Below are 24,961 nucleotides of genomic sequence, written 5' to 3'. Positions count from 1 at the left end.
GATGGATGGATGGATGAAAATGAACTCCTACTATGTTAAGCAGTATTATAGAAAAATGAGCAAGGTTGGGAAACCACAGAAGATGAAGAAATAGCACTTAGAAAGTGATTCAGGGTGGCCCAGGGCTGTATCTCTCAGACACCCAGCATTACAGCAGCTGATGAGACCAGAAGCTATGGATTCCAGAAGCTCTGATGTTTGCTTCTCCTCAAGTAATTCATCTCTTTAAACAATATTTTTTTTTACTACACAAATAATACATGGTTATCTTAAATCAAGTTAAAAACTTGACAATAAAAATTTTAAAAAAATCACCTGTCCTTCCTCCATCTGGAGGTAATGGTGTAAACAATTCGATGTCTCTTTCCATACATTTTTATGTACATGCAAAGATATATGGTATGCGTTTAGAAAAACAGCTTCAGATGGGACAAAATGTTTTAAAATCTGCTTCTTCAGTCAGTAACATATCATGAGTGTCTGTACTGGTTAAGACTCTTTCCATTGTAAATGACAGAAACGCAACCCAAGCTGGTTGAGTCACAAAGGGAATTTATGCACTGGGTAACTGAAAAGTCAGGGGCTCAGATGAAGTCCTCAGGAATCCTTCCCGGAGGCTGCCTTATTCTCCAGCAGATTCTCCCTGTGGTGGTCCCTGGTGCCTGAATCTGCAGACCCTGGCCACCTCAGGGGAAAGAAGCTCTCTCTTCCCCACCGATCCAACAATAACAGGGTCCCCTTGGCTCTCAGTAGCCCCTTGGGACTTCACCCCTCTTGTTGGGGAAGGTGCTGCTTTCCTTAGCAGGCTTTGTCTCAAGCCCATCCCCATTGGTGGAGACCAACTCCAGAGACTGAGTGGGAGAAGGCATGATTCCCCAGGGAAACGTGGGGTGTGTGATGACAAGGGAGGGGAAAAATGACACCTTCTCCTGTGATACCTCTTGTGTCAACATAGACTTCCCGTCCCAGTTTCTGCTGACATGATACCTTTTCCATGTATGCATGATGGAGGTTTACTAACCAATCCCCACGATCCTTTCCAACTTATTGTTCTAAAGTGTATTGTAAGGGACATCCTGATGCTTCAGCTTTGCCCAGATCCTTCAAGGACGCTTAATTCTCCTAAGTCAGGGTAAAACGGTTACTGAGTTTATAAACTAGACGATCCGAGGACTCTTGGCAAGATTGCAAAACCTCCGTCTGTTCACATCCCAGAACTCTGGCCTCTGGTTGTAAAGGATTCCCAGAGAGACCTACCCCCGGTCTCCCACCCAGGCTGGCCCAGACCCAGAATCGCATCTCCTTCCTCTCCAAACAAAACTCGTATTTTAGAAGTACGGCTGATCTCAGGATACCCGGGTGGCTCGGTCGGTTAAGCATCAGACTCTTGATTTCGGCTCAGGTCATCATCTCACGGTTTGTGAGTTCACGCCCCACATCTGGCTCTGCACTGACAGTGTGGAGCCTGCTTGGGATTCTCTCTCTCTCTCTTTCTCTCTCTCTCTCTCTCTCTGCCCCTCCCCCCCCCACTCTCTCAAAATAAATAAATAAACTTAAAAAAAAAGAAGTAGGGCTGATCTCACTTCAGACAAAAGCAAGGTAAGTACTTGGACATAGTAAAATCCACACGATGGTATAGTTTACTTTCTGAAGTGTGGAATGTGTTTGAGGAGAGATGTTTTTTGAGCGGGGTGGGAAGTTGGACTGTCTCTTAGTTTCTTCAGGCTTACCCTCCCTCACCCCATAACCCCATAACAAGTGACCAGAACCACGGCCCCTTCTGAAAGGTGGCCTCCTCTTCTGTGTATTTCACTGTCAGGCCAATATGGCAGCCACTGTTGGGATGGGAAACAGAGACAGATCGGAGGAAAGCATGAGTTAAAATCCTGTTCTGACGATAACTTCTGCAAATGACTGGTGAAGACAACAAACGTTCGAAATGTTCTTGGCCTGTGGCAGATACTTCAACAGATGATCGTGACAGGTATAGACCCTTTTGCACTCTCACTTCTGGAGAGTGCTACGCCAGCATCAAAACAGGAATTAGAAGGTCACACCCAGAAGCAGGTGTGTGGGCCTCTAGCACAGCCACTGCCACTAACAGATCCTATAAAACAGGTCATGCCCTCTTCTGTGAGATCTTAAATAGTGGCATTCACTCAGTCCACCCTGCCGGGTCGCTCAGAGAATCACACGAGCTAATGCCTGTGAATGTATCAAGAACTATACAAAAACAGGCATAGCTGTTGTTACCCAAGCCCTTTGAGGAAGAAAGATATTTTTATAAGCTCAATGTATGTGGAAAGAAGCAGAATCATGCACTCATAAACCTATTTATCTAGTATAATCAGAGTCAGAACACTACAGAATTTTACCTTTTTTTTCTAGCAATGACCTATAAGCAAAACGTGCATGCTCTTCTCAGTGACAAGTTCAACTGTCAGTAGAGGAGTTCAGAACCCAAAGGATATGTTCAAACATATTCCTAACCCTGTGATGTGTCTGGATTGCTCAATTTAGCCTCAGGAAATCAGAAAGAAATATTTATGTGTGAAAAGCACTTTCTCAAGAAAAATTCCACAGGGTGCTCAACGTTTTCTACCCTTTCAGGGGAAATGCTAGAATTGCCTATTCCACTCATTTCTTTTTTTAAAAAAAAATTTTTTTTAACGTTTATTTATTTTTGAGACAGAGAGAGACAGAGCATGAATGGGGGAGGGTCACAGAGAGAGGGAGACACAGAATCTGAAACAGGCTCCAGGCTCCGAGCTGTCAGCACAGAGCCCGACGCGGGGCTCGAACTCACGGACAGCGAGATCGTGACCTGGCTGAAGTCGGCCGCTTAACCGACTGAGCCACCCAGGCGCCCCTCCACTCATTTCTTCAGCAGATACCTCTTTACATCAGGTACCAGATTGCAGGTGCAATAATAATAATAACAATCAGGTGCTGGGGTTACAACATAAAATAAGACAGTGCCTAGCCTCAAGTAGCCTCTAGTCTGATGGAAGAAATAAATGAATAAATACAGGCCAGTCTAAGTGCTCGATAAAGCAAGCAAACCCTGATCACATAGTGTGTTTCCTCCACTCTGTTGTGGAGGGTCCTGGAGGTCTGGGCACCGGACACGGGTCCTGGACTCGGGAACACGGGGGCCTTCCATCTGCTTGCGGACTTTCGCCTGGGTGGTATGCAGAGCAAAATATCCATCTCCTTCAAGACAGAGGAAAACTGCCTTGTGGATTTCTGCATGACTGCAGCAGTATTGGGGGAGTCTCTGTGCCTGGCCGTTTCTAATATGAGGACTCGTTTTCATAGTTTGGCTAAGGGAGCAGGGGGAAGGAGTTCTTGGGTTTCACACCATTTTCCTAAGGAGTCAAAGCCTATTCAGATCAACCTGATGGGAAGCAGGCACTGGGCCAAGCCACTCCCCAGCTCTGCCTGTTGCCCTACTCCTGACCTGCAGACCCCCGGCCACCCCCTCCCCCGCCCCCGAAGGCTGTCGGTCATCCTGAATCAGGAAGCACGATTGCAGAGCACCAATGTGTAGCAGGCAGGGCTCCTGGGAGATGAGACCCAACTTGTTTTTCTTTGTTCATAAAGCCAAAGCTTCACATTCTGTTGTTAATGCCATTACTTGTTTGTTTGTTTGCAGCTCTAGGGGGAATACCTTCAGTCTCAAGGGCACAGCTGGCCTGTAAGTGACCTTCATGTGACTACCCAAAAAAGCCCCCTTGGGACAGGTGATTCAAAAAAGCCCCCTCCATGGGGCCCCCTAGGGAAAGGGTTTGGTGAGCTGAGCTCTGGTGGTGGACTTCAGTCCCATCCACCTCTCCCTTGGCTTTGTGCAGTGTGCAAACTGCCCAGCAGGATAGCAGCCCGCATAGGTCCTGCATTCTGAGGATTTTATTTTGGTCTGGAGAGTACTGTAATTTTTGTGTTAAAACAATGCTGAATGTGTAAAGGATCTCTTTATTGTGGGGTTATAATTTTGTTCCTGTGTTTTTTTTTTCTTTAGAAAATGCCAAAAGAAGTGTGACTGACATTTTTAAAAACTTACCGAGAAGTAGAAGCTGCCTTACAGATCCTATTTGCAAGTTCTGCTTCCTGTCTGTGATTTTTATTCATACGTTGTAAAGGGTAAGTGTTCACGTGTCTTTACCTCATTTCTTCTTCCTATTCCAGCCCCGGCTCCAAATTCTTGGGAAAAGGAATCAGCTTTACACCATCAAGTCAGGATTTTGAAGCAATATTCTGGGATGTCTTCTGGGCTCCACAGCTATTTTGAAATGAGACAACCAAATTCTGATACGGCCAGTTTAGCAGAACATTCGCAGCATTGCTTCTGTTTGGGTGTGCCCTACTCAGTTTGGGAGTAGGACAGAAATGGGGGTACTGGCCATACAGAAGGAACCCCAGCACTGCTGGGGAGCAATGGATTCCCAGATCCCAGCGTCTGCTGCATTAAGGAATATTTGCCCTGTACCCAAAGGGCTCCTTTGGTGGTATTTGTTAATTTGATGTTTCACAATTTCTAGAGACTCCTACTGCGGAGCCATGAAGGTTAAATGGGTGAGTGGCAGAATAGGCAAGGTTAAGAAGCCAGTTCCCCAGGGATAATCAGAGCGGGCTTTACCAGGGCTGGCGTAGTTCCTGTTTTTCCTACACTCAGGAATGGACGTTGAGGCACAGAGCAGGCAGGAGAGTGATCTGCCCTGGGCTGGCCCAGGACACCGGGGAACAAACTTTTTAAAGTTGAATGCAATAGCCGGGCATTTCTGGGGCCGGCAGCCTTCGGAGGCCGTCAGCTGTGACAGGTCACCTCCTGGGACACCCACCTGGGCCTCTCTTCTTGGGGGAGCAAGGCTTTTAGGGAAGGAGGAGCAGCCGCGCAGGGAGGGGTGGAGAGGGCTGGCAAGAACCCGAGGCAGCTCTGTTGGCCAGGGCGCCCCCTATTTGATATAACGACTGGGATTTGAATGTGGAAGTGTGCTCCCCAGATGATGTTACAAACATACATAAATACGGATTTAGACGCATTTAGGGAACACTGTCTCCTAGCCAAGGGGTAAGCGTTTAAAGAGTGCGGCGCTCTTTATCCCTGGAAAGCACACTCGGGCGTGTTTCGGCATCCTGGGCCACAGCGGTGGGGTGCAGTTGGCTCCTTGGGAAAGGCGCGCGGGCGGGGGTCGCCAAGACGTCCCGAAGGTCCCAGACCCCCGACGGGGGCTCACCCCGGGAGGCAACGTAGGAAACCCAAGTTGGGGCAGATTCAGAGGAGAGAGGAATGTAGCCGAGTGGTAAATGCGGGGTTGGGGTGGGGGGACAGAGCTGCAGCCAAGAGCAACCAGGGACCGTGGCGGGGGGGGGGGGGGGGGGGGGTAAGGTCTGTAGAAAGATAAGGTGCGGGGCACCGAGCAGCCACCCCGAGAAGAAGAGGGGAGATCTTGTCTGAAGTAAAGATGTGTTAACGGAGGAACTAGGAGCCTGACCCGGTGTGGGGGAGTGGGGGGCGGTGGTGAGTTTGAATCCACGCGGGTTCTGCGGATTCTGTTTCACAGGGGAACTGGTCTTCTTGGGGAAAAGGTGCAAAAAAAAAAAAGTGGAAAAGGTAGCAGGGTGTGGCGGGCGGAGCAGGGCGCGCAGCGCGCAGACCCCGGGAGCCGCGAGCGGACGCCCCCTTCGCCCCGCGCGCGGGTGGCGCGCAGGCGGGGGCCGGCGGACACTCCACCCCCCACCGCCACCCCCGGGCCGGGCCGGGCCGCCGGGCCTCCCCCTCCCCTCGCGCTGCCTCTCCCCCGCGCCCCCTCCCCCGCCGAGCCGGGCCGAGCGGCGGAGCCGCGGGGAGAGCGCGGGGCGCGGGCAGCGGGTCATGGCGCGGAGCGGGCCGGGGCGGTGCGGGCGGCGCGGGCGGCGCGGGCGGTGCGGGCGGTGCGGGCGGGGCGCGCTGCTGGCCTGCGCTGCGTGGACCGCGGGCTGGGTGCTGGCGGCCGCGCTGCTGCTCCGCGCGCACCCGGGCGTCCTCTCCGAGCGCTGCACCGACGAGAAGAGCCGGCGCATCCTGGCCGCGCTGGTAGGTCCCGCCACCGCACCGAGCCCGCGCCGCGCTCCCCGGGGGCACGGGGCGGGACACCCTCCGGGGGGCCCCGGGAGCCGGGCGCGGCCGCGGCACCCACGGTGTGTGTGTGGGGGCGGGGGGGGTGGAGGGAGTGCCCGATGCATGCGGACAACCCGGTCTCTCCGCTCCGGAGTCCTCTGCGGGCGCGCGGAGGTGTCTCTCCCTTGTCGCCAAAATTGGTCCTTTGTCCCGAGAGTCTTCCTGCCCAGCTGCTGCCCTGCCGCCCCCGATCCCGCGCTCGGAAAGTTTGCAGGTCGGCTCTGAGTCTCCGGCCGCGCCTCGCCGCCCGCGTCCGCTGTGGTGCGGCCGGGCTCGGGGCGCTGGCGAGGGCGCGGGCCGGCGGCGGGGCTCGGCGGCGGGGCTCGGCGGCGGGGACCACGCCTCTGCCTCTCGGGTCTGCTTGCGTCGCCCAGCGGCTGTTCTGGGATTCCAACCTGGGGGTCCCTCCCGAGCCCAGTGCAGGCGGCTGGTAGGGCCCCTGTCTCCCGGCGCCCCAAAGCCGCGGCTCTCCCCTGCGCGGCTTGTGGGACCCCCGGCGGAGCGCGCTCAGGCCAGGGGACCCCGGCAGACCGGGGTCCCGGGGGTCGAGACCGCAGTCTCCTCCAAGAGGGGTGGGCCTGAGGGGTCCTAGGCGGGCCGGGCGGTCAGAGACACAGCGTCGGCTTGCAGGCTGCCTGGCGCACTGGGTCCCAGATGCTCTTTTCGCTGAGTCCAAACGTTGGGTGCTGCTCAGTCTCGGTTTGGTGGGGAAGATGATGCGCATTGGGCGACTTGAGGAAAGGTAGGAATCCCCGCAAGGAAAGCCAAAAAGGCCAAGACACTGGCAACTACTGTTCCGTTGGTTTTTTAAGCGGTTGTCCGCTTCCTAAAACAGTGACCATAGAAGCATTTGCTGTGAAAAATTATTTTCTAAGAAATCCCGAAGGGGAAGAAAAAAAAAAAAAAAACCGCATGGGAAGTTTACAGACCGATTGCTGACTTATGAGTGGGTGTTTTGAGAGTGTAGGTTTTCAAAACTTCAGAGCCTAAAGGTTTAAAAAATTCTTAAGTGAGATTGGAAAAATTAAAGTGAGTGAAACATACAAATGAACAGAAATCGTATTCCCTAATGGAGTCTGACATGTGTCATCATGAACTCATAATAATGCAAGTAAGACCCTCACCACCGGTTCCCTGCATCCTGTGTATAAATCATCCATCCATTACCAGGCATGTATGGACCCTGACACTGAAGTTCTATCAAGTTTTCTGTAACTTGGTAACAACTCATTGAGTTTCTCAGTGACCTATATAAAAGCTCCTTTCACTTATAAAGGCTTCTCACCCCCCCCCCCGCCCCGCCGCTGTTTTTAGGGTGACTGACTACTTTTTTTTAATGAACAAAAATAGTGTAGCCACGATGGAATAGCTATTCACAAAAATAATACAGTAATCTTTTACGTTAAAATAAAAATGCTATTTTCAGGTAGTTGTCTTTGGTTAAGTGGGAAAGGGACTAATGGAAATTATATGGCCTAATATAATTGAGCTAATCATAACTTTCCCAGCATTCCCGCCCGCAAATTAAAACCGATTCTGGTTAGAGGCTCTACCGCTCTGTCTCCAATGGCAGCCATCTGGGCTCACTTTTAGTCAACACGAAGCTGGGGAGATGGATCCTGCTCCCGAAGCCTCTCAATCCTGCCTGTTGCCAAAGGAACGAATGGAAACGCCGCCTCTGTCTGTCTCCCTGAAGTTCGTCTGACCTTGTCTCAATGAACTGAGTTTTTGGGGTGCGTCCCCTGGCCGCCCTACTCAAGGCCATTATTTCTTACACGCGCTCCGGGCTTGGCCTTCTCTGCCTCTCTCCCTGCCTCCTCGCCTTCTACCCTCTCCGTTCTGGGTGTGCTCATGTCAGCCCCCCTCGGCACGCTGGTTCCCAGCTCCCCAGGACACTCTGAACGAGAGCAGGGTTGGAACAGCACGGCGGGGGCCCACACCGCAGACTCGGCTGGGCCCTGGCTGCCGGGCAGAGGCCGGCACTGTGGCCTCCCAGGACTCCAGCTGAATCGGCCCTCTGTCTCCCGGCTCCCAGGCACTTTCAATGCATCCTGCCTGGCTTTTGTCCTTCATAAGAAAACTGGCTGTTATTTTTCTGACTGCTCTCCAGGCCCCTCATTAGCTTTCCCTCTGAATACCAAGCTCAGGGGGAGCCACAGGGAGCCCCCTCCCTCCCTGGCAGAGATGGTGAGTGCCTGCTGGTGTCCCAGGCCTCGGGCATGACAGGTGCCATTGCCGGCCTGCGGGGGAGTCTGTAGACAAAGGTGCAGAGCTCCAGTGGCTGGGAGTCGGGCCTGCTGGCACCCCCGAGAGGTACCCCGCCTGCTGAGGGAGCCCAGTGCGCTCCATGGCCCTGGACAAGGGGAGGGCTGGAAGAGCCCGCTGGCATTTCTCCAAGGAGTGGAGCCCTGCGTCTCCTAGCTTTGCATTTTTTGAGTCAGACTGCTGCGCTCCTCTGCGCCGTGGCTTTCCAGCACATCTCATAATCAAGACATCTGTAAGCCCGCTTCCACTTCTCCGTGAGGTTTCTAGAGCCCTTCTTTTCCGGCGAGCTGTGACAGGGGCCACCCCAGGCTGGCGAGCCTTATGCTGTGTCTGATTATTTACAACCCCGGCTCCCCCGTTCTGCTTGCAGAGCGCTTCACAAGGCCCAGAGAGATGTTGCAGGTGCCCGCTGGGCTGACTCCGGGAAGGCCCTGTGCAAAGTAGTTTTCCCTGTATTATTTCATTCTGTCCCCCTCCACAACCCCTGGGGGGTATGGGCTTTTACTGTCCTCATTTCAGAGATGGGAAACGGCGCCCCACAGAGGTAGAGTATCCTGATGGCACACTGCGTCACAGAGCCCGTGTGTAACCCTGTGCGCTTTGGTAGTGGAAACTCCAGCCCAAGAGGTGGTTCCCCAGTGATGAATTTAGTTGCCTGCAGTAGAGGTTGCTTCTTCATAGGGCAGGCTTATCTTTCTTTGCTGCGGTAGAAACCCCATGACCCCAGTGGGACTACAGCATCCGGAAAGATTTTACAGGAGGGAAGGACTCTATTTTTCTGAGTGCTTTGGCCATGTTTGTGATATGTATCTTCTAAGGCATATCCAGGGGCCAAGAAGGGCTGGAGGGTGAACTGGCTCAGTGTTCTGAGATTTTGCAATGCACAGATAACTGCTCAGGTGAGGAATTCTATAGTGGGATATGTTGCTAACCACATAGAGACTTAATGCTCCTCGAAAACAAGAACGGATACACAAAAGAAAACCCAGCCCTTAGGCATGACCTCCGGGACCCTGTCAGCAGTTTCCCAGACTAGAGTGGACAGGTTTTGTTTTTGCCTGAGAACCATGATACACGCTGGAGAGATCCTAACCGACAGCCTCTGAGACGCTTCCTACCAGACCTGAGAATTCTGGCAGTGTGCGTTTGTATGCACGCATGTAGGCTAGAAATGCCAACCCACTGTGAGCTCAGATAATCACAAAATGCCAGTCAACTACAAGGAGAGTTTATTAATTTTTTTTTTTCAATATGATACCTGTGGATTTTATACGTGCACTCATTTGGGCACAGGGTTGTACCTGTCTCCACGCTGGCAACACCCCTTCATATGCAGAGAAAAGTGATTTTAAAAATTAAGTTGAAGTGAATAAACTGCTTTTTTGAGCTCAAAAATAGCTACTTCAATAAGACATGTGGCACATAAAGTAATTTCACTATTGTCTCTAACATGATGACAATTTTTAATTAGCTTGTAAACTTGTAGTTTGTACTTAAGTTCATTGTTTTTTATTTTTTATTTTTTTTAAGTGCTGGTTTATTTTTGAGAGAAAGAGAGAGAGAGAGCAGGGGAGGGGCAGAGAGAGACAGAGAGGAGAGGGAGAATCCCAAGCAGGCTCCACACTGTCAGCCAAGAGCCCGACATGGGGTTCAAACCCCTGAACCCTGATTTCATGACCTGAGCGTAAGCCAAGAGTTGGAAGCTCAACCGACTGAGCCCCCCAGGCGCCCAGCTAAATTCGTTGTTTTTCAAATAGGAGATTAGTTCTTTCTCTGTGTTTAGGAGGCTCAGACATGCAAAAAGATCCTGCAGACCACTCCATCACTGGAACCAGCACAGCCACAGTGGATGAATTTCACACTGTGTATAAGAGAGTGGGAACGGAAGTGGCAAACGTACATCCTCAGACAGGGTGGCGACAAAGAGTGGCTCTGACTAACCACGCTGTGTGTGCCCTGCTGTAAAGCAAATTCTCTCCTAGGACGAGCTGGGTGACGGGGGCACCAGAAGTTAGGGCACAGATCTGAGGCCTCACCTACGGCAGCTGGCAGGCCCCCCTGGGATTCGGGGCACCCCGTTCCACTTCCCGGCCTTTGCGATGGCCGACACTGCCTCCCCGCAAGCTGCCAGCCGCGCAGGAGGCACACTTACGCCCCAACGTGTTAAGCTTCAGAAAACAGCCCATAGTAATTAATGTTCCCCTCCAAAACGGATGGGCTCTACCCCCAATTCGATGATTATTCCGTTGTTCAAAATGTCTTCGACTCCTGTTTGGAATCGCCGTCCAGATTTGTAGGGGCAACGCCGTAGAGACTTTCATTTGAGTTGAACTCGATTTCATCTGTGCAGGGTAGTTTTGTAGACGACACTGTGCGGTGGGGAGCCGGTGGGGGAGAGGATATCGCAGGTGAGTGTGGTGGATGGAGAGCTGGGGGCAGAGGACAGAGGTGAGGACCCCTAGGGGCAGGGGGGCTGTCTCCCCGGGAAGGTTGATCTGGCACTTGGGGGCCAGAAGCAGTTTTGTCTGGCAGAGACACGGCATTTTTTCATAGGCCAGCCCCCTCGATCACACACAGCTGCTGGCACTAACTTTGCCTCCCACACTGCTGACCCGGATCTGGTTCTCTGAACATACCAGGCCACTTTGCAACTCCGGCTCTTTGCACAGGCTGTTCCCGGCAAAGGAGCTGCCCTCTGTCTCCTCGTCTGCTAGGCGCACCTGCCGTTTGGCTTTCAACACTGGACTCAGGAGCCTCTCTCCAAGAAGAAGCCTCCCCCACCTCTGGCCGTCTAATGACCAGGGCCGGAGAGGGGGGTCATCACTGAGATGACCAGGTCCTCTGCACCTGTGACCTTGGCTGACCTTCACAGGTCTCCTGTGACACCGTATTAGCTCCCCATGCTACAGACCTGGAAACTAGCCACAGCTGCTGGGGGCGCCGAGCTGAGAGACAAACAAACCCAGTCCGCCTGGAGCCAAGCCTGGCTGCGCACCTATCCTGCACAGGTCATACTCTGCTGTCATTTATGAGTTTGGAAGGCAGCCACCGCTGTTCTGGGAACTCCTGAGCCTGGTACCTGTAGTGGATAGTGGCTCAGCTCATGGTCGGCTGCGTTAAGTTGGGAGAGAGAGTGGCATGGTTCATTTGGAGCTGGCTGGGGGTGGCTGAAGCGGCAAGCCCTTCCCGTGGCCGTTGACAGCCTCAGAGGATTGGAGGGGTCTTCTTGGCCCACGAGTGTCTCTCCTGGCCAGGAGCAGTTCTGGATGAAAGTAAAGCCCCGGGCCATCGTAGCTGACGCCCTCCGCACTCCCCACTCACCGTCCAGTGGACTCTGTCCAACTCCTCCGTCCTATCAGCCCAGGACTCCCCTCCTCCCACCAGACAGTCGCCGTCACCTGCTCTTTATGTGTTCTGTACTTCATACAAAAGCACTTTTGATCAAGTTACAAATGTGACAACACTCTAAAAGCGTTCTGGAATTTAATCAAATAACTTTGGAAATCATACTTAAAGAGGAATTTGAGGGCTTTATAAGGAAATCAAAAAAAGTTTTTATTTTCTGATCAGGTTTACTGAAGAAATGTGAAACTCTGTAAATTCCAGAGAGAGTAGGAGAAAAACTACAAGTCAGATGAATGCCCCACGGTATTTCCATCCTTCATAACCTTTCTGCTCCTGGTCGGCTAGACCACTTAACCCTTTCATCCCCACCTCTCCTCCACGAGGCGCCTGAAAGGTCCCAGGGGAGCCTGAGTCAGCTTTCTTACCAGGGGTGATATGGAAGCAATTCTAAGCAGACAGTGAGTGACTCAGAGGGTCCAGGTGCTTTCAACACTCAGTTCTTGACCCCAAGCCTTGGAATTAGAAGGATGGCATTTTGCCAACACTGTGTTAACGTTAAATACGTTAAAGGTGACTGCAGCATGGAGCGTGCTTGAAACAGTGGTGCGGGTGTTTGTTAACGCAGCTTCATTACAGGTGTCTGTTTTCCAAAGACAAAAAGGCTGCCCCAGCAACAGGAGGGCATCCCCAGGCTCCGGGGTCAGATTCACGACCGGCACAGGACTCCGTTGCTTGAATCCTAGCGTTTGGCAAGTGTGACACATCCACCGCCCAGCATGATACACGGAGATGGAAAGGCCACAAAGGCAGAAAGGGCTCCCAGGAGACTCCCAGCGTCAAGTCACATGGCGTGGCCTGGGTCTTCCAAGCTCTTGCCCTGGTACTTCCCGAAACGGTCCCGAAAATCCACTTACTTCTTTTAGGAACTGGGAATATTTCTTTTTTTTTCTTTTAATTTTTTTAATGTTTATTTTTGAGAGAGTGAGAGAGGCAGAGTGTGAGCGGGGGAGGGGCAGAGAGACAGGGAGATACAGAATCTGAAGCAGGCTCCAGGCTCTGAGCTGTCAGCACAGAGCCCAATGCAGGGCTCAAACTCACAGGCCATGAGATCATGACCTGGGGCGAAGTCAGACGCTTAACAACTGAGCCACTAAGCATCTCAGAATGTTTCTTTTTTTTTTTTTAATTTTTAAAAATGTTTTATTTACTTTTGAGAGTGAGAGAGAGAGAGAGAGAGAGCAAGCAGGGGAGGGGCACAGAGAGAGGAAGACACAGAATCCGAAGCAGGCTCCAGGCTCTGAGCTGTCAGCATTGTGGCTCGAACTCACAAACCATGAGATCATGACCTGAGCCAAAGTTGGACATTTAGACGACTTGAGCCACCCAGGCACCCCGGAATATTTCTTTTTAATAACCATTTTGGTAATGCATGCTTTGAACAATTAAACTAGAGTATTTATGAAGGTCCCCAATCCTTTTTCTCACACTTTGGGGCCAGGCATATGTTTTCAAATTCACACTTTTGGGGGCATTGAAAGGATAATATGGGGCATATACCTTATATTTTGGGTATGAAGCAGAACCAGTAATCAAACAAATTAATAATTCTGCAGCACAATCTATGCAAATTCTCACCAAGTCAAAGACCTGAAGACTAACAGCCTCACAAACTATTCAGTTGGGTTTTGATTCCACATGAGGCTCAGAGAGTCATGAAAAGGTTGTCTTTTCAGGGTTTTTTGCATTTTGCAATTGTTCACACACCCAGGCATTGGAAGTACATTGACTTTGAGCCACTTACAGTACAAAGCCGAGAGCGTGGACGACCACAGCCTCTGAAGGGCCTGGAATTAGGTACCCGGCCACCGTTCAAGGGCATCTCGTGATGTCTTGCACTTGAATGAATGAATGGTTTCCACACACTTTTCTCACAGCCTGCCCGAAAACCGACCAAGGGGGGCAGACCGGTGAGATGCAGGGAGGGGAGATGAGGCTCAGGGCGGTGGGGCAGCCGCCAGGGATGCCGTGGCACAGCCGGGCGTGGCTGAGCTGCACCGTGCTGAGCTCCAGCTTGTCACTCTGGGCACCTGGTCGTGCAGGAGACAGAGTGAAGAAGATGACGTGGTGGTCCTGCCCTTGTCTCATCACCTGATGAGGACTGGGGGGCCCCCTTGCTTAAGGTGCAGCAGCAGGTGAGGCCTGCGTGTGCCCATGTGGAGGGAGGATGCATCTGGAGGGGGTGGGGGAGAGCAGGTGGAGTTAGAACATAGGCTCAGCTCCTAATAAAGTGTCTAGGGCTGTAGGTTTCCTGAAAGATAAAACAAAGAAGGGAACCGAGAAACGGTCCTTCATTTTACTCTGTTCCGCACCAGCTCTTTCCTCCCCCTTCTACCTCGTCCCAGCGGGACCACCGGCCAGGGCCCACGGGACCGTCTTCTGAGGGACGTTTGTAATGTGGTGGTGGGGTCACCGGGTCCCCTCGTGTGGAACCCATCCTAAGAGCTGCTCGAGTTTAGGAGAAACGCCCATCTGAGGGCTCCTGGACCTTCCTCACCACCGCCGGGAGCCAAACACACCCGACACTTCTAGAATGTATCCCAAGCAGCTCCTGTGTCCCCGGTGCCTGTCCTCTCCAGTTGTGCTGACACCATCATCCACGAGGCCCCTTCTAACTCCCGCTTCCTGTGGTGGGTTCTCCTCCGCACCCCTGTAATCCTTCCAGAGCTGCTGGCCCTATAGGCCACCCTCCTTGGTGTCAGAAACAGCAGGCTGAGGGAACACGCCTGCAGGAGAGGTCCTTCCTGTGGCCGGCCCTGGGTACCAGATGAGGCTTGCTGGGGACCCACCTTCTGGGCTCTGACTGCCATTCTCTGATGGCAGAGGAGGTCAGAGTTCCCCGGGGCAGCCCAGATGTGTGGCCAGAGTCTGGCGCAGTTCAGGGAAGCGAGAGCCAGCAGGCAAAAGGCTTTTCCCAGCATCACGGGGCTGGATGGGGGAGGCCTGCTTCTGGCGTCCGCTGTCCTGACTCTCGAGGCCTGGGCCTGGTTGAATCACATGACAAATACGAGCGGCTCCTTTAACTCCCTCGCTTCCTTAACTCAGGGACCCAAATAGCCCACGTGGTTCACACCTGACAGGTTTCTCTCAACAGCAGACTAGAAGCGCCCTGAGCGCAGGGCCGGACCTCGTTGCTCCCCCTGCCCGCCCCGTGACCGACTGTCCCCTTCCTTCCAGTGCCAGGAGTACCGGGGCGGGGTGCTGGTGGGGGACCTCTGCGAGGACCTGTGTGTGGCGGGGACACTGAGCTACCAGCGCTGTCTGTACTACGAGAGAGGCAAGAAGGTGCTGCAGGCCGACTGGCGTGGCCGGCCCGTCATCCTCAAGTCCAAGGAGGAGGCCTTCTCCAGCTTCCAGCCGCTCAGCCTGCCGGACGACACGGCCGAGGACGGCGGCCAGGACTTCCCGGAGGCCGAGCTGCTGCTGGTGGTGGCCGGTGAGGTCAGGAACGCCCTGGGCCTGGAGCTGCCCAACGGCAGCCTGGGGCCGCTGTGGCCCCGGAGGCACGGCCGTCGCTGGCTGGGCCAGCTGGCCACCCTGTGGTCCCTGGTCCAGCAGGAGGAGTTCGTCCTGTTCAGCCTGCTGCAGGACCTGAGCCGGCACGCCCCGCCCGTGCTGGGCTCCTGCGGCCACTTCTACGCGGTGGAGTACCTGGCCGCGGGCAGCCCCCGCCACAGGGCCCTCTTCCCCCTGGACGGGGCCGCAGGCGCCCCCCGGGGCGGCCGGGGCCAGGCCAAGGCCATCAGCGACATGGCGCTCAGCTTCCTGGACATGGTGAGCCATTTCGACGATGACTTCTCCCACCGCCTCCACCTCTGCGACATCAAGCCCGAAAACTTTGCCATCAGGAGTGACTTCACGGTGAGTGGCTCGGGGAGGGTGTGTGTGTCACGTGGAGGACCGACAGTCTAGGGGAGGTTTTGGAAGTCACGGGGGACCCCTGGAAGCTTCTGGAACCTTCTAGCCTGGACAACCCAGACCTGCCACGCCACCTCCTTTTGGGGTGTTAGTGAGAGAATTTTAACAACGCGTGCACCTTGCACCTCCGTCCTCCAGCAACGGGAACTAGAAGGAAAGGCGCCTGGTAGGGGGCGGAGGGCCCGGCAGGGGAAGGTGCGTCCTTCCTAATGGCTGTTCTGGCTTCTCCAAAGCAGCTTCGCCACATTGTAGACTAATTTGAAAGCGAGCTCTCGCTGAGTCAGAAAACAGTCTTCAGGAGAGCAGGAGCCACCGAGGATGACAAGGAAAGGTGGCTTTTGGGAGCTTTGGTACAACAGCCAGTTGGGGCTGCTGCTTTCTGCCTGCCCATGCTCTGAGATGACGGCAGACGTTTTCTGGTCCTTTCTTCCTGGAGAGGTCCTAGCTAGTCTTCCTTCCATGGGCAGGGCTTCTAGAGGGACAGGTGGAGTTTTGGCAGCTCCTATGAGGGAAAATCCTGCCGGGGGAAGCATCTGGCTCTGTGCTGCTCTGTTGCAGCAGGTGAAGTCCGTTTCCCGCTCTGGGCAATGCAGGCGTTCATGGAATTAAAGGTGCTGGAGAAGCAATGGCAGGAGGGACTCGGTGTTTCACGAGAAGATAATCCCCTCCCGCTTCCCCCCAACTAGGCTACACCCGCGTGTCGGATTGATGCATCCTTGCCCCGTGCCCGGGCAAGCGCTGGGACCACTTCCGAAGAAGTAGGTGTGGTATGGGATGGGTGCTGGGGAGGGGCCGTGTCCCGGGCCCCCTCCTCCACAAGCTGCGGTCAGTTAGCTTGTCCGCTGCCAGTGCTGGTGAGCGAACGGCCAGGCCGACTTCGCGGGAGCTACACCAGAGAGCTGGCCGCTGAGCGTGCCGGCTCATGGCGGAATGGTGCTCTGCATCCTGGTGAAAAACAGAAAGGGAGGCAAAGAGGGTACTCTTACTGCTGGCCAAGGGCTTCCGTGGCAGGTGACATGGGAGTGACTTCCTACGACAGCCTGAAACCTACGAAACTAATGCAGTCCCTCTGACTGCCCCAGAGGGACTGATGAGCTGGGAGTGGCTCAAAGTGTGGAAGGGAAGGAGCTGAGAGGTTCCAGAAGGCTCTGGGAGGTTCCTGGAGGGTCTGTCTGCAATACCCTGGGCTCCATGAGACCTCTAGACGTGGTTATGAGGGGGAGGGACAGCCCAGGACTCTGCCAGGGTATTTTTGGAGTTGAACTCCCAGCCAAGGCTTCCTCAGTTCGTGAGCAGAAGGTTTATGTACTAGACATGTAGGACCGCCGTTCTCTTTCCCAGAGAAATCCTGGGAACGCAGACACCCCAAGGCCCTGGGAAAGGAGGTGTGGGGTGTCCACTCACAACCCCTGGCTTTGGCAGTTATCTCATCTGACACCCGTTTATTCATCCAGTGAGTGTCATGGAGTGCCAGTGAGTGGAACTCAACAGGGGCGGTAACAGTTGAGGGAACTGAGAGGCTGTCTGGGCTAGGTTCCCAGAAAAGGCCGTAGGAAGCAGGCAGGGCTGACGGGTCTTCCCCGGGGGAAAGGGAAGCATGGCATGTTGCTGGCTTGTGCACTGCATCAGAGTTGTGCCTTCCAGTATCTTGTGCACAATAGGCAGGAGATATTTGTTCGATGAGATAACGGCGACACTTTCAAGCCCAGGCTGTGCCCTGTGGACTGTGCTGGGGTGCACAGACCCTCACCTCTGCCTGAGTTCTTGCTCAGGGGAGAAGGGGAAAGAAGGACAGAGGTTCCCGTTTGGCTAACCCTGGCATTATTCACCTCCTTACATGCTGAGTCTCAAGAAGTTAACTTTCCCTGTGATTTTACAACTTTAATGAAACCCAGCAGTATCAGCATCACCAGGGAACTTGTTAGAAATGCGAATTCTCTGCCTCCCCCCGCCAAGACCTGCTGGGTCTGACCCTCTGGGGGTGGGACCAGCACATACAGTCACTCACTTTCTCTGGGTCCCCCACTTACAGATCCTGAGAATTTATCCACTGGTTGCCAAGGAACAACTGGGAAACACCATCGCTCTGAGCCCCCCGAACCACTGCCCGCAAATGCTCCTTTCGAACAGATACGTTTCCTGCCCCAGAGCCACACTTTTCAGTGGAGAATGAAATAATCCCCAACCCTTTCTAGTCTGATGCCCAGAGAAAGTTTGATGAGACGCAAGTGAAGTAATTCCGTGAAGGAAGAATGTTATGATTCTCTCGATTCTGGTTAAGAAAACTTACTCAGGTTTCTCTGTTGGCTTGGTTGCTGTTCTTATTCTAAGTGCGTACAGTTATGCTCACAATAGCTATAATCCATTCTCCATTATGCACTGAAAACCAAATCTGGCTCTCCCTGGGAGGTGAGAAGGGAACAATGAGAGATGGGAGAGAGAAGTTGTAAAGAGGTGAGATCGCAGGTAGGGGCCCAGGGGAAGCCGGGGAGAATGTCGGAAAGTATAGAAAGAAGAGAGACCATGTAGTCCCTATAATAAATTACCGAGACGACAGATGTGTGAGCACAGCCTAATATATATTTTCGTGTATTAACTAGGGTACACAGTGAAATAATGAGACAGGAAAAATTGAGTAAAATTATAATTTCTGCTTGCTGTGCCTGAATTAGTAATTAGGCAAAGCTCTTGAGTAGGGAAAAGTTCTGTATTTTTTATTTTCATTGTTCTCCATATATTTTGAAAGGGCGTATTTTTCCTCTTCTGTTTTACCGAATCATCCCCGAGAAAGTTTACTGCCTCTTGGCATCACTCCAGAGTGAAAAACAAAAACCCAAACTGGGGAGCGTAGCTCCCAACACCACCAAGTTGAGGAGGACACGAACCCCAACCAGTGAGTCTTTTGAGATGCTACCAAAGGCCGGAGGAAGGGCTGGTATTTGGAGGGTGACCTGTGAAGGCTTGTGAAATGTCGCAGACTCCATCAAACTCATCAAATCTTCCAAAAGCTCTTTGTTAACACCTTGAAGCTATGAACTGCATGATTTGGGCAGACTCCAGGTTTTATCAAGTTTGAGATCAGCCTTTTTTTTTTTTTTTTTTTTTTTAATACATTCAGGTTGTGGAAGAAAATCCGCATCATGTAGATGTTATTTCTTTTTCTGGTTTTGAAGCCTATTTGGTTTGAAGCCAGGAAGATAAATCTGAAATTCCAGGAGCTCCACCCTGTTCTCGGGCTGACAGTGGCGTTTTGTATTTGATGCTGTTGGATGAGGGTCCACGGGCATCAAACCTAATTCAGGAGCTTTCACACTGCCTTTCCCAGACACGTTTCGATCCAGCCAGTCAGGAGGAAACCAGTTGGCATAGGTCACACATACGCCGTAAATAGACAACCTACGTCCTGCCCTCCACATTCACCAGCACCCCCACGGACCTGCCCCTGGAAGGCAGTTTTCTTCTGTAGCTTCTATTCATGGGGATAAGTTATCTGTATTCATGGCTTTCATAATTCTGACCCTGGAAGGTCAGAGACCAAAGTGATAAAGCAATGGAGGGGGAATTCATTTATTTTTAAGAAATTGCAGACATTCAACTTTTACAGCTGAAAAAATGTTTCAAGTTGAAAAGCGATACTTGTAGTCAGAGTTCCGGATGCTAGGCTTTCACGAGTGATGGCAAATGTCCTTTTGGCAGGGAAAGCCTTGCGATGTGGTCCATGCCGGGCCCTTGTGTGAGTGAAGCCTGCGGCCCCCCGCCTGGCCAGGGCCCCTCTTTCTGGCACGCAGCGTTCTGCGATCCTGCAATCTGTAGGAGCCTGCACCTCAGAGAGCAGAGGCACACTGGCTCCCTCTGCGTTGGCCCCCCGGGGGGTCCTCGTGATGGCCATGAGCTGGGCCCCAAGAGCGCTTGTGATGGCCATGTGCTGGGCCCCCGGCATCCTCGTGACAGCCCCAGGAGTCCTTTTGATGGCCATGCTCTGGGCCCCCAGAGTCCTTGTGACAACCATGTGCTGGGCCCTGGGAGTCTTTGTGATGGCCATGTGCTGCTTGGTTACAGGTGGTGGCCATCGACGTGGACATGGCCTTTTTTGAACCCAAAATGAGGGAAATTCTCGAGCAGAATTGCACGGGGGATGAGGACTGCAATTTCTTTGACTGTTTTTCAAAGTGTGATCTGCGAGCCCACAAGTGTGGAGCGGAAAGAGTCAACAGCAACCTGCAGGTAAGCAGCCGCCACCGCGCGGGCTGGGGGACATTGTCCTCTCTGGCTGTTGCTGCCCAGCATGCCGTGGCACCCCATTCATATGGCCCAGGTCCCCTCTTCCACGCCACCTGGGCTTGATGTGCTCAGTGGGGACAGGGACATCAGGAGTTGGGGTGGTCATTTGTCTGTCCCATGGGGTTGTTGGCCGAATGACCCTTGGGGGTCTGATGGACAGGGCGGCCAGCGGAGCCCATTATTCAGCTCCCCATTTCCTCCTAACTTAGTATTACTTTTCTAACTTGCAGTTTTGCTCAAAAAATTATCCTGCCCTGATGCACAGAGCAAAAGAACAGAATTTTTTAAAATTTCAGAGATAGACGTAATGACACATGGGCGTTTCATAAGTGGCAAAGGTCGCTCTCAGGCCGGCGGAAGGAAGGCTGGGTTACGCAGCGAATGGTGTCGGTTAGCTGGGTGATGGGGCGTAACAAAGGACCACATTAACTCCTACTTCACTCCTCACCAGACTCCATTCCAGAGGCTCATGTACTTACTCATACAAAATACAATCCTAAGTGTGCCAGAGTAAAACTGGGAGAATTTAAAATATTATGTGAGAGTGAAGAAGGTCTTTCTGAGCTCAGAAGGCCACAGGAAGGAGAAATTTAACGATCTTTAAAAAAATCCATATAGCAAACACGACATAAAACAAAATCCCCCAAAACACAGGCAAATATTTGCAATTGCTCGTACAGACCAGGAGCATAGAGGACAGAGGGTTCCTTATCCGCCGGCTGCTGCCGAGGCCCAGGGAGCATCCCCCGGGAACGCGCTTGCCCAGCAGGGTCTTTGCCGTGGCCCCTCCACATGCCGGGGGTAGCATCCAGGGATCGGTCAGTGGGAGAGGGGCCGTACGCAAAACCCAGTCCCGGCCTCAGTAAGGAACAGTTTTCCTCCTCCCTCAGGTCCTTGGACCGTGGTTCTCAGGAATGCGTCTCAGTAAATCCCTGCCTGCAGATCTCCATCTCCCAGTCTGCTCTCTAGGAAGCCAACCAAAGCAAGGGGATGATGTCCTCAGTGTATAAAGAGTGTCTGCAAATTAACATGGAAAAGGTCAACAATGTGATGGAAGTGTGAGCAAAGGATATCAACTAGGCCATTCACTGGAAAGGAAGTACAATGTCACATCATCACCCTGACTGCAAGGAACAACGCAAATTACACCATTTTCACCCACCAGTTGGCAAAAATGAAAGACAACACACGTGTTGGGGGGGGGGAGCCCAGCGTTCTCATCACACATTGCCATGAGAGTGTATCTCAGCACAACTTTCCACAGGGTCAGTTTGGCAATATCTACCAAAACAAAAAACACACATATCTTTTGGCCCAGAAGTTCCATTTCTAGAAATTCAGTCATAGGTGCAAAATGAAAATGACATACAGGCAAGATATTTACTGCAACTTTGTTCTAATAGCAAAAATTAGTAAACAATCTCATTTCCATCAGTAGGAAACTAGTTAAATAATTTATGATCTATCTACACATTTGAGGTGCAGCCATTAAAGTAAACAGGAAATCCTTAGAAGGCTCTGCCTGGTATTCTGTTAGATGGGAGTGGAAGGTGTGGAAGAGGGTGTGTAATATACTGCCATTCGTGCAAAGTAGAGCAGAAAGGAAAAACATGTATCAGCTTGTGTGTGCATACTCTCTCTAGAAGGAAGGGGTCCCCTCACGGAGCTGGGAACAGAACATTGGACAATCAGCAGGAGGCACACCTGTCTGTCCTTGGGAACATTTAACATTTTTGCACACGTATTCTCAATTTAAAACAGAAATAAGGTGATTTGCTTTTAAAAATATTCCTGGGGCACCTGGGTGGCTCAGTTGGTTAAGCGTCCAATTTAGACTCAGGTCATGATCTCACGGTTTATGGGTTCGAGCCCCATGTGGGGCTCTGTGCTGACAGCACAGAGCCTACTTGGGATTCTCTCTCTCCCTCTCTCTCTGCCCCTTTCCTGCATGCTCTCTCAAGATAAATAAAATAAAGAAACAATAAAAAAATTTAAAAAAAAAGGTTCCTCAGAAGTTAAAGTTCCGTGTCTTCTATGAAGAGTAGAACTACAACACTGAGGCCTCTGCTCAATGAGTCCCAAACGGTGTGATACAGAAAGATAAAGCACATTAATCCCGCCCCTCTTGGTGGAGCCCTCCCAGCAGGAGGAGCCTGTGAAAGCTCTAGAAACAGGAGCATGTGTAAGTGGAAGGTTGGAGGAGATCTCTGGCATCAGTGAATTTCATACCCTAGGGGATGGTGGCTTGATTTTCATTTCTGCTTCTGAAGTAAAATGATTCAAAGTCCCTTCTAGTACAGCCTTCTCTCCGTGAGTGTATCATGTTTGCTGACTACTTCTCCCCACATGTCACTGGACCCTTGGGACAACCCTGGGTCGTCGCTTGTTACGGTGACCAAATATGCACGAGAAAGCCCAACCTCAGCGATGCGGCCACACAGCCGAGGGGATGCTCCTTACGCAGCACTGGCCGCCCAGGACTTTCTGCTCCCCTTTGTCTTCGGAAGTGTACTCGATGACAGGGACCCTTCCCCATCTGCGTTGAGGCTGGGAGGGGGACCTTGTTCCCGGTGCCGAGTGGTTCAAGTTCCAGAAGGGAAGGCACTTTTACTATCAGACCATCTGTGTGGGAAGACGCCTCCCTCGGCAGGTGGGGTTGTATGGGAGGAGCCACGGTCTGTTTGGGCCTGCGGAGCCTCCGTGGTTGGTTCGCAGCCTGCAGTAACCACTCTGTCCCCTGCCCCTCAGGTCGTCTGTGACAAGATATTCCGCCACTGGTTCTCCTCCAGTCTCAGGACCTCGGCCGTCTCCGTCCCGCTTCAGCTACAATTGCGGGATGCGGTCCAGGAATGCGCAGACCCTCGGGGCACCTCCGGCAGCGCCCCGGGAGCCGCCCCTGACGTGTTCTGGAAGCTTCAGCGCCTCCTTCAAGCCACACAGAGGGAACTGCAGGAGGCAGAGAAGTAGCCACTCCCGTGGCCTTGGGTCCTTTCCCTCTATGTTGGTTCAAGGATGGGACGTTTCCTCTATGCAAATGAGTGCACGCGCAGGTGTCGCTGTGGTCCTTCTGAAATGTGAAATCGCTGATGCCCTTCCCACCGCACGCCAGCTGCCCTCATGTGCATCCTTCTGTCCCATCCTGGCTTGATTCGCTCCTGATGGAGGCCACCGCGCTGGCCTCTGACCTGCCACCCTTTAAAAGTGACACGAGGGAGGCAGGTACAGCGGTTTCCTCTTGGAGGCCTCATCGTCGGGAAACAGCACAAATCCCACTCTGAGGATCGTGCTTGTGCTCACCTGAGAGCCAGGGCTTCCAGCTGTCCTGCCTGCACACGTGCCCGCATTTAAAGAAGTGCACGTGCGTGCACACGAGCCAGTGTGCGTGTTCACACGGGAGTGCTCACGTGAGTGTGTGCACGCGTGCGTGAGGACGTGCCTGCCTGAACGAGCTTGAGCAGGGAGCGCGGGAGGCTCTGGGGCAGGGGAAGGGGTGTCCCCTCTGGGACAAGAGGGCTGCCTTTGTTTTGGAATAAAATACAATCAAAACAGAAGTTGCATCTGTAACGCAAACGTAATCCGTCAGGAGAGGACGTGTCAGGACAGCGTATGGCCGTTTTCCTCCTGAGGGGCCCGTCGATTTTATGGAGCCTGTGTTAGGGAGCACGTTACCGCCCGCCGCGGTGCATCTGCCTTTGGCGCGGGAGATGCAGGCTGGTTGGACTGCGTCGTGTTGTCCCCGAGAACGTGGGGGACAGCGAGTGCCGCGGTCGGCGTCGGGCAGGGTCACAGGCGGGCGCCTTGCTCTCAAGGGCACGAACGCCGAGGCCCGGGCACCATGCCGCACGCTGGCAGGTGCCTCCAGCAGGGTCCCGGGGAGGCTTTCCTGAGAGAAGAGGGACGGAGGGAACCACACTGTGGTCCCTCGCTGGGCAGGCAGGTGAACCCGTGGGGGGCCAGCCAGGCAGCCACTGGGAGGGAACTCCTTTCTACTGGACACCTGGGACACAGCAGGTGCTCCGCAAGTGACCAGCTGGTGTCCCTAAAGGTAAATCAAGAAAGACGCTGAGAGAGGAAAAGGAAATTGTATTGATGGCTTACAAATCAAAGAGGACGGATTAATCTGAAATTTAAAAAAAATGACAAACTGCACAAATTTCAAGCCCTTTCTCATTTCCTTGCCCGGTGCCTTCCTGGTCCAGACCAAGGGGAATTTCCTGCTTGTGTTCATTTGGATGCATTTCTCCAGGCTGCACCCCGGGCTCATGGAACGGTGTGAGGGGCGGGGCAGAGACAGCGCAGGCCCCACCGGGTCTGGGTTCCCACCTCTGAGCACTTCTGTCTGGTCGCCATGGTCACCTGCAGTCCTGCCCCCCATCCGTCACCCCTGGCATTTTCTCACATGACTCAGTTTCCTCAAGGGCCCTCTAATCGTGTGTGTGAACGACTCACTCTGCCTTTGTAGCCTTTGGCAGGAAGGAAAACCCCACGGCTGTCACTTCCGTGGCAGAAATACATTAAAACTAAAGTTTGATGCGCGGGCCTTGAGCTAGCAGTTTCTAAAGGAAAAGAGAGTTTGTCTACGGAGCAGAGGCTCCTGTCTCTCCAGGGCTGCGCTCTGTGCAGTGGCTTCCTGCAGCCGTGAGGGTCTCACTGAAGCGTGCCAACCGGAGGCTCAGGGTCTGTCTCTGAGCGAGGCTTCCGTGAAACTGGGTGTGAGATGAAGGGCGAGGGAGGGGCAGGGGGCTTGCAGGCCGTGCTCCTAAAACAGTTGGCTGTCGCACTGTGACAGCAGAGGGGTCTCCCGCGGGTTGACCCTGGCATCACAGCCCTTCATTAGCGTTGGCTCCTAGCCCCCTGGCTGGGCAGCAGAGCTGGCTCGGGAAAGGGAAAATGTTCGTTTTCATTTAGACCAAAATGGAAGCACATGTTTTTGTTTAT

The 24,961-nt window shown here is 53.0% G+C and overlaps 1 protein-coding gene across 1 annotated transcript; it reads left to right on the top strand.

Annotated features, from left to right (window-relative positions):
• The first annotated feature begins 5,872 nt into the window (after positions 1-5,872).
• On the top strand, positions 5,873-24,176 carry DIPK1C (divergent protein kinase domain 1C). Its single transcript, XM_086683226.1, has 4 exons — positions 5,873-6,073; positions 15,002-15,685; positions 19,802-19,966; positions 22,772-24,176. Exons 1-4 carry the CDS (start codon positions 5,873-5,875, stop codon positions 22,988-22,990), a joined length of 1,269 nt encoding a protein of 422 aa, XP_086539352.1. The 3' UTR covers positions 22,991-24,176.
• The last annotated feature ends 785 nt before the right edge of the window (positions 24,177-24,961 follow it).

Source organism: Puma concolor, chromosome D3, assembly GCF_028749965.1.
Source record: "Puma concolor isolate L17-30 chromosome D3, mPumCon1.1.hap2, whole genome shotgun sequence".
Lineage (NCBI taxonomy): Eukaryota > Metazoa > Chordata > Mammalia > Carnivora > Felidae > Puma > Puma concolor.
Note: the sequence above shows the minus strand (reverse complement) of the source record. Positions and strands in the feature narration are given on the sequence as shown.